This window comes from Prunus mume, linkage group LG5 (genome assembly GCF_029339155.1).
Source record: "Prunus mume cultivar Tortuosa linkage group LG5, ASM2933915v1, whole genome shotgun sequence".
Lineage (NCBI taxonomy): Eukaryota > Viridiplantae > Streptophyta > Magnoliopsida > Rosales > Rosaceae > Prunus > Prunus mume.
The window spans coordinates 29,136,305-29,150,976 of NC_142702.1; the positions used below are offsets into that span (position 1 = coordinate 29,136,305).

At 38.1% G+C, this 14,672-nt stretch overlaps 2 protein-coding genes and 1 long non-coding RNA gene across 4 annotated transcripts; 1 reads left to right on the plus strand and 2 right to left on the minus strand.

Moving 5' to 3' along the window:
- Positions 1–406: 406 nt before the first annotated feature.
- LOC103333698 (reticulon-like protein B1) lies at positions 407–2,823 on the plus strand. The gene is made up of 5 exons (XM_008236592.3): positions 407–719; positions 1,641–1,821; positions 1,911–2,052; positions 2,143–2,212; positions 2,314–2,823. Exons 1-5 carry the CDS (start codon positions 503–505, stop codon positions 2,481–2,483), a joined length of 780 nt encoding a protein of 259 aa, XP_008234814.2. The 5' UTR covers positions 407–502; the 3' UTR covers positions 2,484–2,823.
- A 141-nt stretch (positions 2,824–2,964) lies between these two features.
- On the minus strand, positions 2,965–5,953 carry LOC103333697 (F-box family protein). 2 transcript variants are annotated; one of them, XM_089052544.1, is made up of 6 exons: positions 5,067–5,953; positions 4,498–4,652; positions 4,261–4,348; positions 4,001–4,173; positions 3,594–3,739; positions 2,965–3,327 (listed from the first exon to the last, which is right to left on the minus strand). In XM_089052544.1, exons 1-6 carry the CDS (start codon positions 5,249–5,251, stop codon positions 3,202–3,204), a joined length of 873 nt encoding a protein of 290 aa, XP_088908670.1. In that variant the 5' UTR covers positions 5,252–5,953; the 3' UTR covers positions 2,965–3,201. The 2 variants fall into 2 exon arrangements, with proteins under 2 accessions (XP_088908670.1, XP_088908669.1); XM_089052543.1 differs by having other exon boundaries at positions 4,261–4,354; positions 5,067–5,947.
- A 4,557-nt stretch (positions 5,954–10,510) lies between these two features.
- LOC107881235 (uncharacterized) lies at positions 10,511–13,833 on the minus strand. The gene is made up of 4 exons (XR_016126662.1): positions 13,397–13,833; positions 12,803–13,056; positions 10,902–12,465; positions 10,511–10,759 (listed from the first exon to the last, which is right to left on the minus strand). It is a non-coding gene; the product is annotated as an uncharacterized LOC107881235 (long non-coding RNA).
- Positions 13,834–14,672: the final 839 nt, after the last annotated feature.

Below are 14,672 nucleotides of genomic sequence, written 5' to 3' on the forward strand. Positions count from 1 at the left end.
TAATATTGTTTATTCTGGTAGGTTTTTTTACGATGGTATAAAATAAATTCATTGGACAGTAAGATTTTCCCAACGGAGCATTCACTAAATTCATAGAATCAAATTCTCAAATGTATATAGACCCTTTTAAAAGCTAAATTGTAATATATGATTGCAATATTTAAAATTGAAAGAAATTAAGGCTGTGATATTACAGTGCACCAGAAGCGCCGTAACGCGAGACATTCCCGCCTCGTCCTACTCTTTTCTCCATATACCTGCACCCTTTCCTTTCCTTGGTTTCTGTTATTTTCCAAACCACTCGGTTCGGGCCATCCGCACCTCAGCCTCGGTCCCATCGCCGTTTTTCGACGGCTCAGATTTTATCTGCCTTACTTCTCGCTTTAAATTAAAATTACCCCCCCCCCCCCACACCTAAACACACAATCACATAAACACACTGATATCAACGCTCCCAAACTCTACATCTCTCTCTCTTTCGCTCCATTCGATCTGAGAAACCATGGCGGAGCCAGAATCGCTGGTGGATAAGATCTACGGCCACCACGCATCGGCGTCTTCATCGGACTCCGACGACGACAAGAAGAAGTCCAAGCACGACGTCGTTAAACCCAAGGTTGAAGACGACAAGCCGTCTACTCACGATTCCGTCAAATCCAAGATTTTTAGGCTCTTCGGTAGAGAGAAGCCCGTTCACAAGGTTTTGGGCGGTGGCAAACGTACTATGTTTCCCCCCTCTCTTTCTCCATAATACATTATTAACACTTATGTTTGCATGAATTCATTGTGTTTTGTTTGATTGATCGGAAAAGGTGGAATTTAAAGGAAACTAAAATTATGAAAGTTAATTTTGGGGATCTGATTGAATAACGACTTTGCTGAATTAATATAATATAAATGTTCATTCCTGAAAAGTGTACGTATAAGTTAGCTGATCTCAGTTTTTTTTTTTTTTGGTTTGAACTGATCTCAGTTTTTTAATTCGCTTTTGTTTCTTCTTCATATTATCGTATATGCGATTAAATAAAGAGGTATGCAGTGCACCGATGATTTTGTTTTGTTTTTTGTTTTTTTAAATTAAATTAATTAATGTGCTGGGTTTATTGGTAGGTAAAACAAAGTTAGATAATTGAATTATTGTAGGGTTTTTCTGTGTGTAGTATTGGTGGATAGATTCCAATTGGTAGGCATTATTCAAATTGTTGATTTTACATACTAGTTATTTTTTATTTTTCCTCTGCATTCTGTTTTGTATATATAATATACGTTTCAAAATGATGTAATGAACATATACTGACAATATTTTAATAGTATTTTCCTGGTTTCTGATACATAATAAATATTTCATATGTTTATAGTATGTGGTTTAGTATCCCACTTTCTTTTGATTTGCTGTGTTGGGTTGTGCCCGCGTGTTTTTATAATATTTTTAAAGGCTGTGTAGCACTTTTGGCATCTTCATTTTGAATTTGGAAACTGGTGATTTGTTTTTGAAATTATGCCTTAGAAAAGCTGAGATACTAAATCCTGCAAGAATTTCTGGACCAGTTTTCCGTTTCTTCATTTATGACTATGCCTGAAAGAAGAACCTTGTACAAAAAAGACCTCAATTATAATCTAATGTCAGTATTTCAATGCAGCTGCTGATGTCCTCCTATGGAGGAACAAGAAAATTTCTGCAAGTGTGCTTGGTGGTGCTACTGTATTATGGGTTTTCTTTGAGTTGCTTGAATACCATCTAATCACTCTGGTGTGCCATTTATTGATACTCTCCCTGGCTGTCTTTTTCCTGTGGTCTAATGCATCAACCTTTATCAACAAGTAATGTTCTGGTATTCTTGCTATTTTTGGCAGATTTGATATTTGATATAATATTATATGGTATTAACTTCGCTATGTTCCTTGTTCAGGTCTCCACCACAAATCCCAAAGGTTCAACTCTCTGAGAGGACTGTCCTTGATTTGGCATCTGCACTGAGAATTGAGCTCAACAGAGCTTTTCACATTTTGCGGGATATTGCATCTGGGAGAGATTTGAAGATGTTCCTTGGTGTAAGTTGATCTTTCTTTCATAGTGGTGCTGTATGTGTAGACAGTTGTTAGGATTATAGACTCATTAAGTGGTGCTCTTCTGGTTATCAGGTTATAGCTGTCTTGTGGATTGTGTCATTGGTTGGGAAATGGTTGAACTTCCTGACCTTATTCTACATAAGTAAGGATTTCTTTTTTAGTTTTCGATTCTCTTTAGCGTGTTTCTCGATTTTGATTTGGGAAACATCTGTTATTAACATCTCCTCGAATTTTGAATGGCAGCTTTTGTGTTGCTGCACACATTGCCGGTGATTTATGAGAAATATGATGTGCAGATTGATGCCTTTTCCGAGAAGGCATTGATTGAGTTCAAGAAGCAGTACGCAGTGTTTGATGCCAAGGTTTTGAGTAAAATTCCCAAGGGCCCATTGAAAGAAAAGAAGAAGGATTAGAGAGACACAGACCATGCTGATGCATGTTAAGTGTTTACTTAGGGGTTCACTTTAAGTTACTGTGTTTTTAGTCAAGGCGGTGTTGGATTATTTGGTTCCATTAGATTACGTCTTTGTGCGTTTATGTTTTAGTTCTGGTTGGGTGCACACAGCTTAATGAATGAATATATGCGTTTTAGATCTCTGTGTTTCTGGATGGCTGTGATTTTTGCTATTAGACCGTAATTTTTATATTTCGGAACTTGATTATACATTTAATTTGAGTTTTATTTCCAGTCTGTAATGGAAATTATTATCCTTATATGCCTTAATTCCAAATTGTTACTCTTGAAAGAAGCAATCTGATCTACGATATTGTCTGCATTAGTGAACTAAACTTTCAAAATTTGTCCAAACTACTGACTGATGAATTAGTTTTACATTTTACTGTTTGAGGTCGATTGTTATCAATGTGAAATGTGTTGCAAAAGAAACACAGAGATTATGAAACAAGAAGAATTTATGAATATACATATATTTTGGTACAAGAACGATAATATTATTACTTCTTATTTTTCAAAAACATATTCTTTTGAAAACAAAGTAAAAAATCCAGCTCCGGGACCGGGATGGTCGAGACTCAAGCAGCGAGGGAAGAGCCTCTTGAAGAAGCGAGAACGCTGGTCGCTAGATATTAGCCATCCCTCATTGAGCAGCTCTATACATGAATGAAATGCTTTTACTGGGTTTTGCTCAAGGGTCTTTGGTAGGCCCATAACCTGGAAAATGGCCCTCCATCTGAATCACTATCACTGTCTGAAGAAGATGCCATTGATAAAGAATCATCCAAGAGATACCCAACCACCTGAAAAAAGATGGCAATATGGTTATAGATGTAAGGTCACCGGAACCAAAAATCTAAACAGAGCCAGTGATTCTAAGAAGAAAACAAGAAGAACTAAAACCAGAGCAGATTTCATTCTTCAAATAATGGTCTTATTTGACAATATACGTTAGTAAGGACAAGAAACAAGGAAGATAGTCAAGCATCAGAGTTAGCATTCGGTGAATCCCTGCCAGTATCACTAACTAAAATCGAAAAACTAGAGCAAAGAACAAGATAGAAAATACCTGACTGGGTAACACCGGCTTAATTTGCTGATTTTCAGAATTTAGTCCTGTATGTTCATTTGAACATTTCATGTTATCGAGCCAAACAATTGTGTTGCAGTCCCTACAGTATCCCCTACTGGATTTCAATTTCTTTGAAGAACTACCTGAAATCCAAGCAGGCTTGCAAAGGTAAGAATGGATGACTTTGCACTTGAATGCTGACAGGAAGCAGAACAAGAATCCACGCTACGCACGTGCTTGCACCCAGGCGTGTATGCCTGTGCTTCTTTGCAACTTATGTTTTCTAGTGACACAACCAGATCTAGAGGTATATTTTCTAAGGAGGTATATATAGAACATCTATTTTCTAGTGATACAACGCATTTCAAAACAGATGCAGCAAAAGCATATATCTAATAAGATACCTAAATATGCTCGTTTGAAGGCTTCTCGCCAAAATAGTGTATACCCTTCTTCATCTTCAACCAGTCTACCAATCTGTCGACCCTTAATCATTGCATCATTATCAGAATTCCCAAAGAAAGTAGTGTATTGTGCCCGCCACAAATTGTTCTCACTTGCCGTTATATTCCACAACCTTCACCAAAACAATCATAAAGTATTAGAGGTAATTGTTGATCCAAAGCAGTTTCCTCACAACATAATTGAAGGGAAGAGAAATTACCAGCAGACTAGTCCAACAGAGACTAAAGATTGCATATCGAGGAAACTGAATATGTGAACAAGAACATCTTGTGGCAGCTGGGTTGAACCTGAAACTACAGGGATAGGAGACAAAAAAGTTAACAAGGATTGGATGCGAGGCTTAACAGATTAAACCTATCAAAATTTTCTGACTGTCAAACTAGGAACATGGAAAAATGGTGAGGTATGAGCAAACATAAAAGTAAAATCATGTTACCGTTTTCTTCTTGGCGGGCTTTAGTACGCCTCTTATGAGCAACCATTGCATTCTTATATTCTGTAACAGCTGCATTCTTCTTTTGCTTTGGCAACGTGGCCTCGACGCTCTGAAGGAGGAGATGGGCTGCCAAAACAGCATTGCGTGTCTGCATTCTAGTTTTGTAATAGCCATCCAAAAATTTCTTGTTACGAGAACTTAAACTTGATCCAGAAGAGTAGACAGCTTAAAACAATAACCAGCTCAAAAGTACGTTTGATCCCAGAAAGTCCAAAATTGACAATTTTGTTCATTCAAAACAAGCAAAGTTTCATCACCATCCTCATTACAATTTGCATTATAACCGAATTAAGATAATTTAAGTATGATTGAAGCTCTCAACGAATTAAAATTAACAAAATATTCAATTTTCATCCAAACTTGGTTGTGAAGTTTTCATTTTGAATACAAAATGTCTCAGAATTCGAATAATAGAAGCAACCCAGATATCAAAAAAAGTTTCTCTCTTTAAAAAATATCAAAACAAGAATAAAGAGTTTATAAAATCCGAGATAAGGGAAAGAGCATACCCAGGGAGGAGACGAAAGGCGGTGAGGGTGTCCTGGAAGATGAGCGATTGAAGATTCTTGGGAATTTTCTTGTAAGCGCCTCTGAGAATTAAGCTCAGCTCTTTACAGGCTAACGGGTACCTGTGAATTCTTGGTAAAGACTCTTTCAAGCCAAGTTTTTGGTATCTCTCTAGTGGTTTTGACATGCTTTTTGTGATTCGAAGGCACAGGGGAGAGAGAGAGGAGTTCCTTCAGATATTCCAAATTTACAACAATTCTGATGGGCTGAGAAGCATAGTTGGGCTGTTTAGTCCTTATGGGCTGCTGATTCGATTGGCCTACTCATATTTCTTAAATAGCCTCTAGGGCTCCACTTTTGACCACCTCTCATATTCCTTTTGTCTTCTTCTTCCTCTTCCCCTTCTGATCCTATTTGGGTATCAGAGCTTGGTTCCGAGAACATGGGCAAAAACCCTCTTTCTCCACAAGAAATGGGTTCCCTAGAGTTGGAGCTACAACTCCACAAAGAAAAACTCAGGCTTCGCTTCAGGAGCTGCAGAACTCCATAAACTCCATGGCCTCCGCACAAGCTCACTTCCAGCAAACGCTTCTGGAAGATATCCGCCAACTTAGAGTTGGGTTTGAACAATCAAGAACAAAGGATGGGTCCTCCTCAATGCCATGAACAATGAACCTGAACTTCCCTGTGTTTCACGGAGGAAACGACAACCCAGTAGAGTGGCTCTGCCTCACGGAGCTTTACTTCAAATACCTCGAGACTCCCGAGGAGAAGAAAGTGGAGATTGCGTCCCTTCACTTACAGGGGGATGCGATTTCCATGGATGTCAGGCTTGTACGAGCCCTACCACAGCTTGGATTCATGGTCGCAGTTTGTGGTGAAATTTTTGAAGTTCTTTGGGCCTGGAGAGTGCATCGATATTAGATATTGCGCTGACCAACCGGGATCAGTGAAAAGTACACAACAGAGCTCCTGGGGCTGCGCTGTCGAAAAAAAAGGTATAGCCGTGCGGCTATACGATTTATTATTATACAAATTTATAAATAAACCCAATTATTATAAAACCGGATGTACTATTAATAGTCTGGGAAAAAAAATAAATGAAATGGTATAGCCGGGCGGCTATACTATGAATAAATAAAACTAAAAATATCGTATAGCCGTTCGGCTAAACTATTTGTAAAGAAAATAAAAAACCTAGTACGAATTTTTAGAAACATTAATAAAACCCAGTATAGCCGAGCGGCGATACCATTTTAAAAAATAAAAACAGAGTATTGTAAAAAAAATCCGAGTATAGCCGAGCGGCGATATTTTAATATATTGTAAAAATATAATACTATTTAGGACCACTACGGAATAGGAGCCCACGTGTCAAAATAAGTACCGCCGGTCGGCTATACTATTTTTTATAAAAAAATTCGGAAAAAACGAGTTTTTGTGCAAGAAATGGATTCTCTAGAGTTGGAGCTACAACTCCACAAAGAAGAACTCAGGCTTCGCTTCAGGAGCTACAGAACTCACTTACAGCAAATGCTTCTGGAAGAAATCCGCCAACTTAGATTTGGGTCTGAACAATCAAAAACAAAGGATGGGTCCTCCTCAATGCCATGGACAATGAACTTGAACTTCACTGAATGACAACCCAGTAGACTGGCTCTGCCTCGCGGAGCGTTACTTCAAGTACCTCATGATTCCCGAGGAGACGAAAGTGGAGATTTTGTCCCTTCACTTACAGGGGGATGCGATTCCATGGATGTCAGGCTTGTACGAGCCCTGACACAGCTTGGATTCATGGTCGCAGTCTGTGGTGAAATAAGTAACCTTCTGTCATGGTCAGGCGCAACTGTAAACAGAGCTCGGACGTTTTTTTCATCTTCTCCAAACCATTTTGAAGTGACGGTGGACATCGAGACATTGATATTCATTTGCAATGGCTTTTGCCAGCATTGTTTTTCCAGTGCCAGGAGTACCAAAAAGCAATATGCCTCTACAAGGCTTAAGAAGCCCACCTTTGAAAAGTTCTGGTCTTCGAAGTGGGAGCATGACCAACTCCTAAAGTGATTCTTTAATATCATCCAATGCACCAATTGTCTGCAAATGTGACTCCAATCTCATTTGCAGGGATAACCTCTGGCCTTATGCGCTTCTCAAATTCATTGTCAGGTCAGGCGCAACTTCCTGCACGAACACCATGAAAATTCCATAAGACAAGGAAGTCTGAAGAAAATAGGTGCTGACGACCAGGAGGATTTTATGTATCCTATGGAATGACTTGAACTTATAACTTCTGGCGGAGGTGGATTCTCGCTGTCCTCCTTCACAGCAGGACCAGATTTCTCTGCTTCACCTTTGTTTTCAGGTGCTGCAGTTTCAGTCCTTGGACCGACAGCCTCTTCCCCTTCAGTTTACTAGAAATGATAAACCATTAAGACATCAGAATGTAAGAGTATTTCCATTTGATCCACTTCTTGAAAAACATCAAGAGGTTAAAATCAGTATAGCCGCTCGGCTACACTGTCCCTCCGAGTGATACGGCGTCCACGTGTCAAAATACATTTAGCCGCCCGGCTATACAAATTTTAGAATCATTAATAAGACCAAGTATAGCCGCACGGCTAGACACTTTTATTTATTTATTTTTAAAAAAGTACAGCCGAAGGGATATTGCGTCCCTTCACATAGAGTTGGGTTTGACCAATCAAGAATAAAGGATGGGTCCTCCTCAATGCCATGAACAATGAACCTGAACTTCCCTGTGTTTCACGGAGGAAACGACAACCCAGTAGACTGGCTCTGCCTCGCGGAGGTTTACTTCAAGTACCTCAAGACTCCCGAGGAGAAGAAAGTGGAGATTGCGTCCCTTCACTTACAGGGGGATGCAATTCCATGGATGTCAGGCTTGTACGAGCCCTACCACAGCTTGGATTCATGGTCGCAGTTTGTGGTGAGATTTTTGAAGTTCTTTGGGCCTGGAGAATGCAACGATATAGATATTGCGTTGAGCAACCGGGATCTGTGAAAGAGTACACAACCGAGCTCTTGAGGCTTTGCTCTCAAAAAAAAAAATCTCCGGCTATACTATCTTATTAGTATTTTTATTATTTTAAAACGCGCTGTACTGTTAATAGGTATAGCCGCTCGGCTATACCATGCATAAATAAAACTAAAAATATGGTATTGCCGGTTGGCTATACTATTTTTAAAAGAAAATCAGAAAAACCACGTTTAGAAGTATAGCCGAACGGCTATACTAATTTACAAGAAAGGAGACCACCTACGGAATAGGCGCCCACGTGTCAAAATAAGTACAGCCGCTCGGCTACACTATTTTTTTTTTAAAAAAAAAAATTTGAAAAAACGAGTTTTTGTGCAAGAAATGGGTTCCCTAGAGTTGGAGCTACGACTCCACAAAGAATAACTCAGGCTTCGCTTCAGGAGCTACATAACTCCGTAAACTCCATGGCCTCCGCACAAACTCACTTACAGGAAACGCTTCTGGAAGAAATCCGCCAACTTAGATTTGGGTCTGGACAATCAAGAACAAAGGATGGGTCCTCCTCAATGCCATGCATGGACAATGAACCTGAACTTCACTGAATGACAACCCAGTAGACTGGCTCTGCCTCGCGGAGCGTTACTTCAAGTACCTCATGATTCCCGAGGAGACGAAAGTGGAGATTGTGTCCCTTCACTTACGGGGGGATGCGATTCCATGGATGTCAGGGTTGTACGAGCCCTACGACAGCTTGGATTCATGGTCGCAGTTTGTGTTGAAATTTTTGAAGTTCTTTGGGTCTGGAGAGTGCAACAATATAGAGATTGCGAAGCATGAGTTTCTACTCTTTCAATTCTCGCAGCTGACATTTCTGGAGGAGGAGATATTTTATTTCATGCAAAGAAAGCATGAGTTCATGCAATACAGTGGCATTATTTCTGCTAGTCGCTGGGAGATATTTTATTTAAAAATAAATTTAAATTTAGTATCTTTTAAGTCCAATAAATTTTCTTTTTAGTAATTAAATAATATCTTAGACTTATTTAATTATTATTTGTTTAGTGAATAATTAAATACTTTAATTAACTTAATAAATGGTAATTATTATTATTTAATCAAATATTTAAATACTAATTATTCACTAAGTAAATAGTAATTAAAAAAGAGAAATCAAGATTATGCTATTCAAAGGGTATATACGGCTATACTTTTCAAAATTTTCTTTTTTATTCATTAAATAATATCTTAGCCTTGTTTATATACTTTCATTATGATTACGTTTTAATTATTATTTCTTTAGTGAGTAACTAGCATTAAATATTTTAATAAAAATCCTAGAAATTTAGTTTTAGTACCCAACATATTTTAGTATTCCAAAAATGGATTTTAGCCTTGAAACTTAAATCCAAGTCACAACGTGATTCAATAATATCAACTGCTTTTTGGAGTTTGATTGAAATACATGAACTTGAGTCCCACATTGGAAAAAAAGAGAAAGTATCTACTCCTTAGTAGGCTTATGATTAGGGTTCGACGCTTAAGAAAGGTTTGGGAACAATTTCGAAAGCTAGGGTTTCTGGTTTGAGACTTGGATTTACCCAAACTAATTTGGTGAAAACAAAGTCCATAATTAATTATTATTCATGAAGTAATTTATGAAACGAGCAAAATACTTGTCACAACTCTGGGGTTATTTTCTGTTATTTCAATCCCTTGCGTGGACTTGAAGATGGGGTGGCAGGAGCTGTGAATGCCTTTCATGGGCACTTTCCTCACAATAAATTTGAGGATAGACTTGAGTCGTTGCCAGCTAGAAGTGGCTTATTTTCCATCAGGAGGTGTTTTGGCTACTCCTCCTACACGTGATTCTTCACTAGGCCACAGCGATGTTTTATTCCTATCATGTGCAAGACATCAAAATTGTGAAATTATGATATCCTCTTACTAGGTTACTTAACATTACATCATTTTTGTTTCACTCGTCAAACAAATCTTCTACAGATCCCTTTGTTTTCATTATTAGATAATCTCTATTAGGGCCACTTCCGCCATGAAAGTAAAAACTGTTATTGGAAGTGTTTTTAATACACTGAGAAAGATGTGATGCTTTGGTAGGGAGCTTGGAAATTTACAAAGTTGAACGATTCTTCAAGAGACTTAAGAACTATATTGATGGCTTAAAAATAATACAAATTTATAAATAAACTCAATCCTAGATATGTATTTATAAAAAAACCCAAACACTATTTAAACATAGAAACACACCCAAAATCAACCCCAAAGTCAACAATTGTATATTTTTTGGATGTGTTTATAAATGGGTTTTGCGTGTGTGTAATGATGGGTTTTGCGTGTGTTTATAAAATGTTTTGGGTGTTGGGTTTTTTTATAATTTCAGCTCCCATTTTGGGTGTTTTAGTGAAACTCCCTAAAAATAAAGCACACTATACAAACACAGTTTCTTTCTTAGTCTTGCAACCCTATGCACTTGCCTTTCTCAATTTACAGCATTATCTAAAAACCAAACATCATCAAGCAGAAGATTAGTAGAAAACTCTAGCCAGATCATTCCCTATTCCGGCAGGTAGAATAGCAACTGGAGGAGGAGACACAAAGTTTTGCTTTTCTATGGTGTGGCACCTTTCTGAATAAATAAAGACACACCTCCGGTCCTTGTGTTGAGGTCAGCTCAAAAACCTACATGAAACACAAGCACATGCAACAATTAAGCAACAATTTATGATACATCCGAAATAATAATGAGGAATAGGTACCAAACTCCATTGCTGAGGAGAGATTAACAGCTTGATGAGTATAGCTGTGCTTTCTGTGGACGTACCCCCAGTATTACCACTATTTCCCGTGTCAACAGAGGTTTCATTTCCATACTTGGACTTGTTGCTCTGACTCCTAACAGTTGCACATACTGAAGATGCCATCTCATTAATGGAGCTCAAAAATCCACCCGACATGAAGAGGGGATAGAGTCAACCTTCTGAATAGAACTAAATCACAAATATCACCTGTTTCATTGGACATGATACTATGGCAATCCACATGTAGGCTATAGTCAAAATTCCAATTAGAGCAGCGATAAGGCAAGAGACAATAAAAAGACGATAAGTTGGATTCTTGTTGTTCCAATTGGAGAAAAAAATATCAATGTCACCATCATCATCCATCCTCAATGACTACTTGTTTGATCTACATTCGCATGAGCATCAAACTGCCCAATCCCAGTTTAATTAGGCTCCAACTCATATATCCTCCAATATGGTTTCATCATTCAATAACATTATCAAAAGCCTTAAACTCATTTGACAACCCAACTCATCATCCTACTTAATTCATCATGTGCAACAGAGAGTCGAACAATATGCTTTTTATAGGTGCTACTTACTGTAACCGCTTCAACCTTAAAAAAACCTGAAAACGTTTCATAAGTAAAACAAATATCATTCCAAATACAAAGCACTTGCTGCCAAGATTAGTTTCATATCAAAATTCAGATGTAAAAGCCAGATACAAAATACATGTAAACATGAAGGAAATACAAAGTCCACCACAGTTCTATCATAATTTAGTGATATTTTAAATTAAATGACAGTCCAGTGGAAAAACAAAACACCCCCATCTCTAGAGACCAAAGCAACACACAACCTTCACGCCACACAAAACCCGCTTCATACTTCACTTTCTATTCTATTTTCTCGGAAACCAAACAGAATAGTCTAAAAGCAAAGCATAACATATGTACATACATTCTAATATGTAACCACGAATACATGTCTATGAGTGTGTCTCGATTTTGAAATAATAATCAATAAATACGTTGAACCGTGAAGATTTCAGAAAATAAAGCGAAAGTGTTTGAATAAATAAATAAATAAATAAGGGAACTTACAGCGACATTCCCAGGAGATGGAGATGGATCGCGCCGTTCAGAGAAAACCCTAGCCTTAGCTTGATCCACGAAGAGAGGGAAATTCAGAGTGTAGGAATCAAAGCAAAACCGAAATCCTGCTTTTTCTTTCAAATGCTGCTGCTGCTGCTGATGATTTTTGTCTTACAAAATCAGCAGTAATTACAGCGGAATTCATCACCAATTGAGAAACTAACCTCCCTCCAACATTATTATCATCAACCAATGCTCCAGCATTAGCATTTGAAGATGAGCCTACTTTCTTGCCACTAGACTTATTCCCATATGCATCTCTTCGGGAAGGAACCTCATCAAGACTTGTCGGAACGGTTTTAATTGGTATTTGTCTTGTGCCAGACACTTCAATGTGTTTCTTTTCCTTACGGGGTTTATCTAGGCATTGGAGATGATACGACTGAAGGCATTTTCCACAGTGCTTCAGGTTACCCCCAACACAGCACACAAAACATACATGGCATACCTGCAAGAAAAAAAGGCAGGTGAGACAGAATATAGCAATGACCTTAAAATTATAGGTCTAAGACAACTAAGAGAAGATCTTCATAGAAACCTAAATTAAAGAACCAAATCTAAATGTTCATCTCAACTAGATACACTTTCAAGGGTCGGTTGAATATCTGGTAATCCCTTAAAACCTTTTTCTTTTCAGTATTTTTTTTCAAGAACAAAATTATTAGAGGAAAAATAGGGAAGGATGGATTATTAAATTATCTACATAAGGATGATTGACATACAACATATATCCCTATGAAACAAACTACAAAAAGTGAACAGGTTCCAACTTTCTAAAATCTCACCGCAGAATTTCTGTTGTAATTTTCTGATGAACGCTTATCAATCAAATGAACTTGCAAGTCTGGTGGTTTGCTTAAAGAAGTATCATCGGGTGCAACAAAAAGTGAATTACGGCACTCATGTCCCTGTACAGGATCTGTTCTTGATTGCCGCTTTTGCTTATACGTTAGCAACACTTTGCTTCCTGACATTTTTTTGGACATGAAATTTGTATTTATTCCACTATATGTTCAGTCTCATTTCAACACAGAAAAACCTGCATATGTTAAGGAAGAATATCCAATTAACTAAACAGCAAGTCATGACTCATATAGTTAATACAGTTATGAGTAGCAACACAATGATAGCTGAAGGGCGAAAGACGGATTTCGCCACTATTCTGAAATAGTGAATCACTATTACGAGGAATGCGGCAAACAAAAATTGTACTAACATTCTCCACCTAAAATACAGGCAGTGAGGTACAAGCATAAATGCCATTTGCATATTAAAGAATAAGCATAGCAAGAGAAGCTAAACGCATGCCATTCACAGAAATGTTTAAATTTCAGAATCAATTTGAATTCAAGAAGCCTAACGCATGCCATTCACAGAACCTTGTCATTGGCAAGACCACAGAAACTCCATCAACATCATCATTTCCTTCCACAGAAGACAGACAAGTCAGCAAATGTTGCATTTTTTTCTTCTGCGCCATGTCGTCAGTGCGAAGAGAGAAGAATATAAGGCAACAAACAGGGAGAGGAATGGAATTAGATGAATTAAGAGTCTCATGATCTGTTCTTCTATAGACCTGATTTGTGCTTCATCACTGCCTCGGCTTCCCGATCTCAAGCTCAAATTTGCGGCTAAATTTTTTCAATTTCGAGACTTTCACTCAATCGCTGTGTTTGAAAAGTCAGCCTAGGCGGGAGGCTAGCGCTAGGCAGCTGCAAGGCGGTGGCTGGGCAGGCACTAGGCGGTGGCTAGGCGGCTGGGTAGTAGCTAGGCTAGGCGGGCGCCTAGGCGGTTGGGTCTTTTTTCAGTGCCGAACCCGGAGGACGAAGCAGTGACTGCGAGAGAAAATTCTGTCCTCTGTATTTAAAGCGTATAGCCGATCGGCTGTACTTTGAATGTAATTAAATAGTATAGCCGTGCGGCTGTACGTTTATGCTCTCTATGATAAGTAACTGAAGGCATGTAAAATTGAGAGAAGAAAGCTGGAGAGCTCTATGACTTTTCTTTACTTTGAAGTTTATAATTCACACTCCAAAGCAAAGTCTACTGCTTAATGAAGTCTTTAAAAATCCATAAGACTTTGAGCACAACAAACTGTGTAGCCCCGTGATTTTAATGGATTTGTTTTTCTTAAAAAACAGACTTTAAAACTGCTAGTTATAAATACCACAATAGTTTTAAACATATTCGAGAAACAAGCAAATAAGGGAATAGATTTTAATAGCATTCCGAAAGGGCATGCTGATTTACAATCATCCAAGCATTCCTCCATTACATCTTAAGCTAATTAAGGATCCATTACATTACATGGAGCACATATATGATAGTGATTGATTTTATCTACCCTAGACAAGACAAGGACAAATATATAAACTATACAACAACCAGTGCGGAAAAAAACATACAAAACCTTCCCCCACCCCATCCTAAAATGGCTGGCGAAACAGGACGGGCATAACCTAACAAGGTAAGCAACTCAAAGAGATAGAGCAATTTACCAATGCCGCATTACAGCACGAAAGCGTCCATGGACATATTCCGATACAAACTTAGGTACACTTAAAAACCATGGCAGATTGACAAAAATATCACAAAGCCTATGAGAATGATGATCCCCACAACAATCAATTTTATCTTCATATTCTGAAACCACAT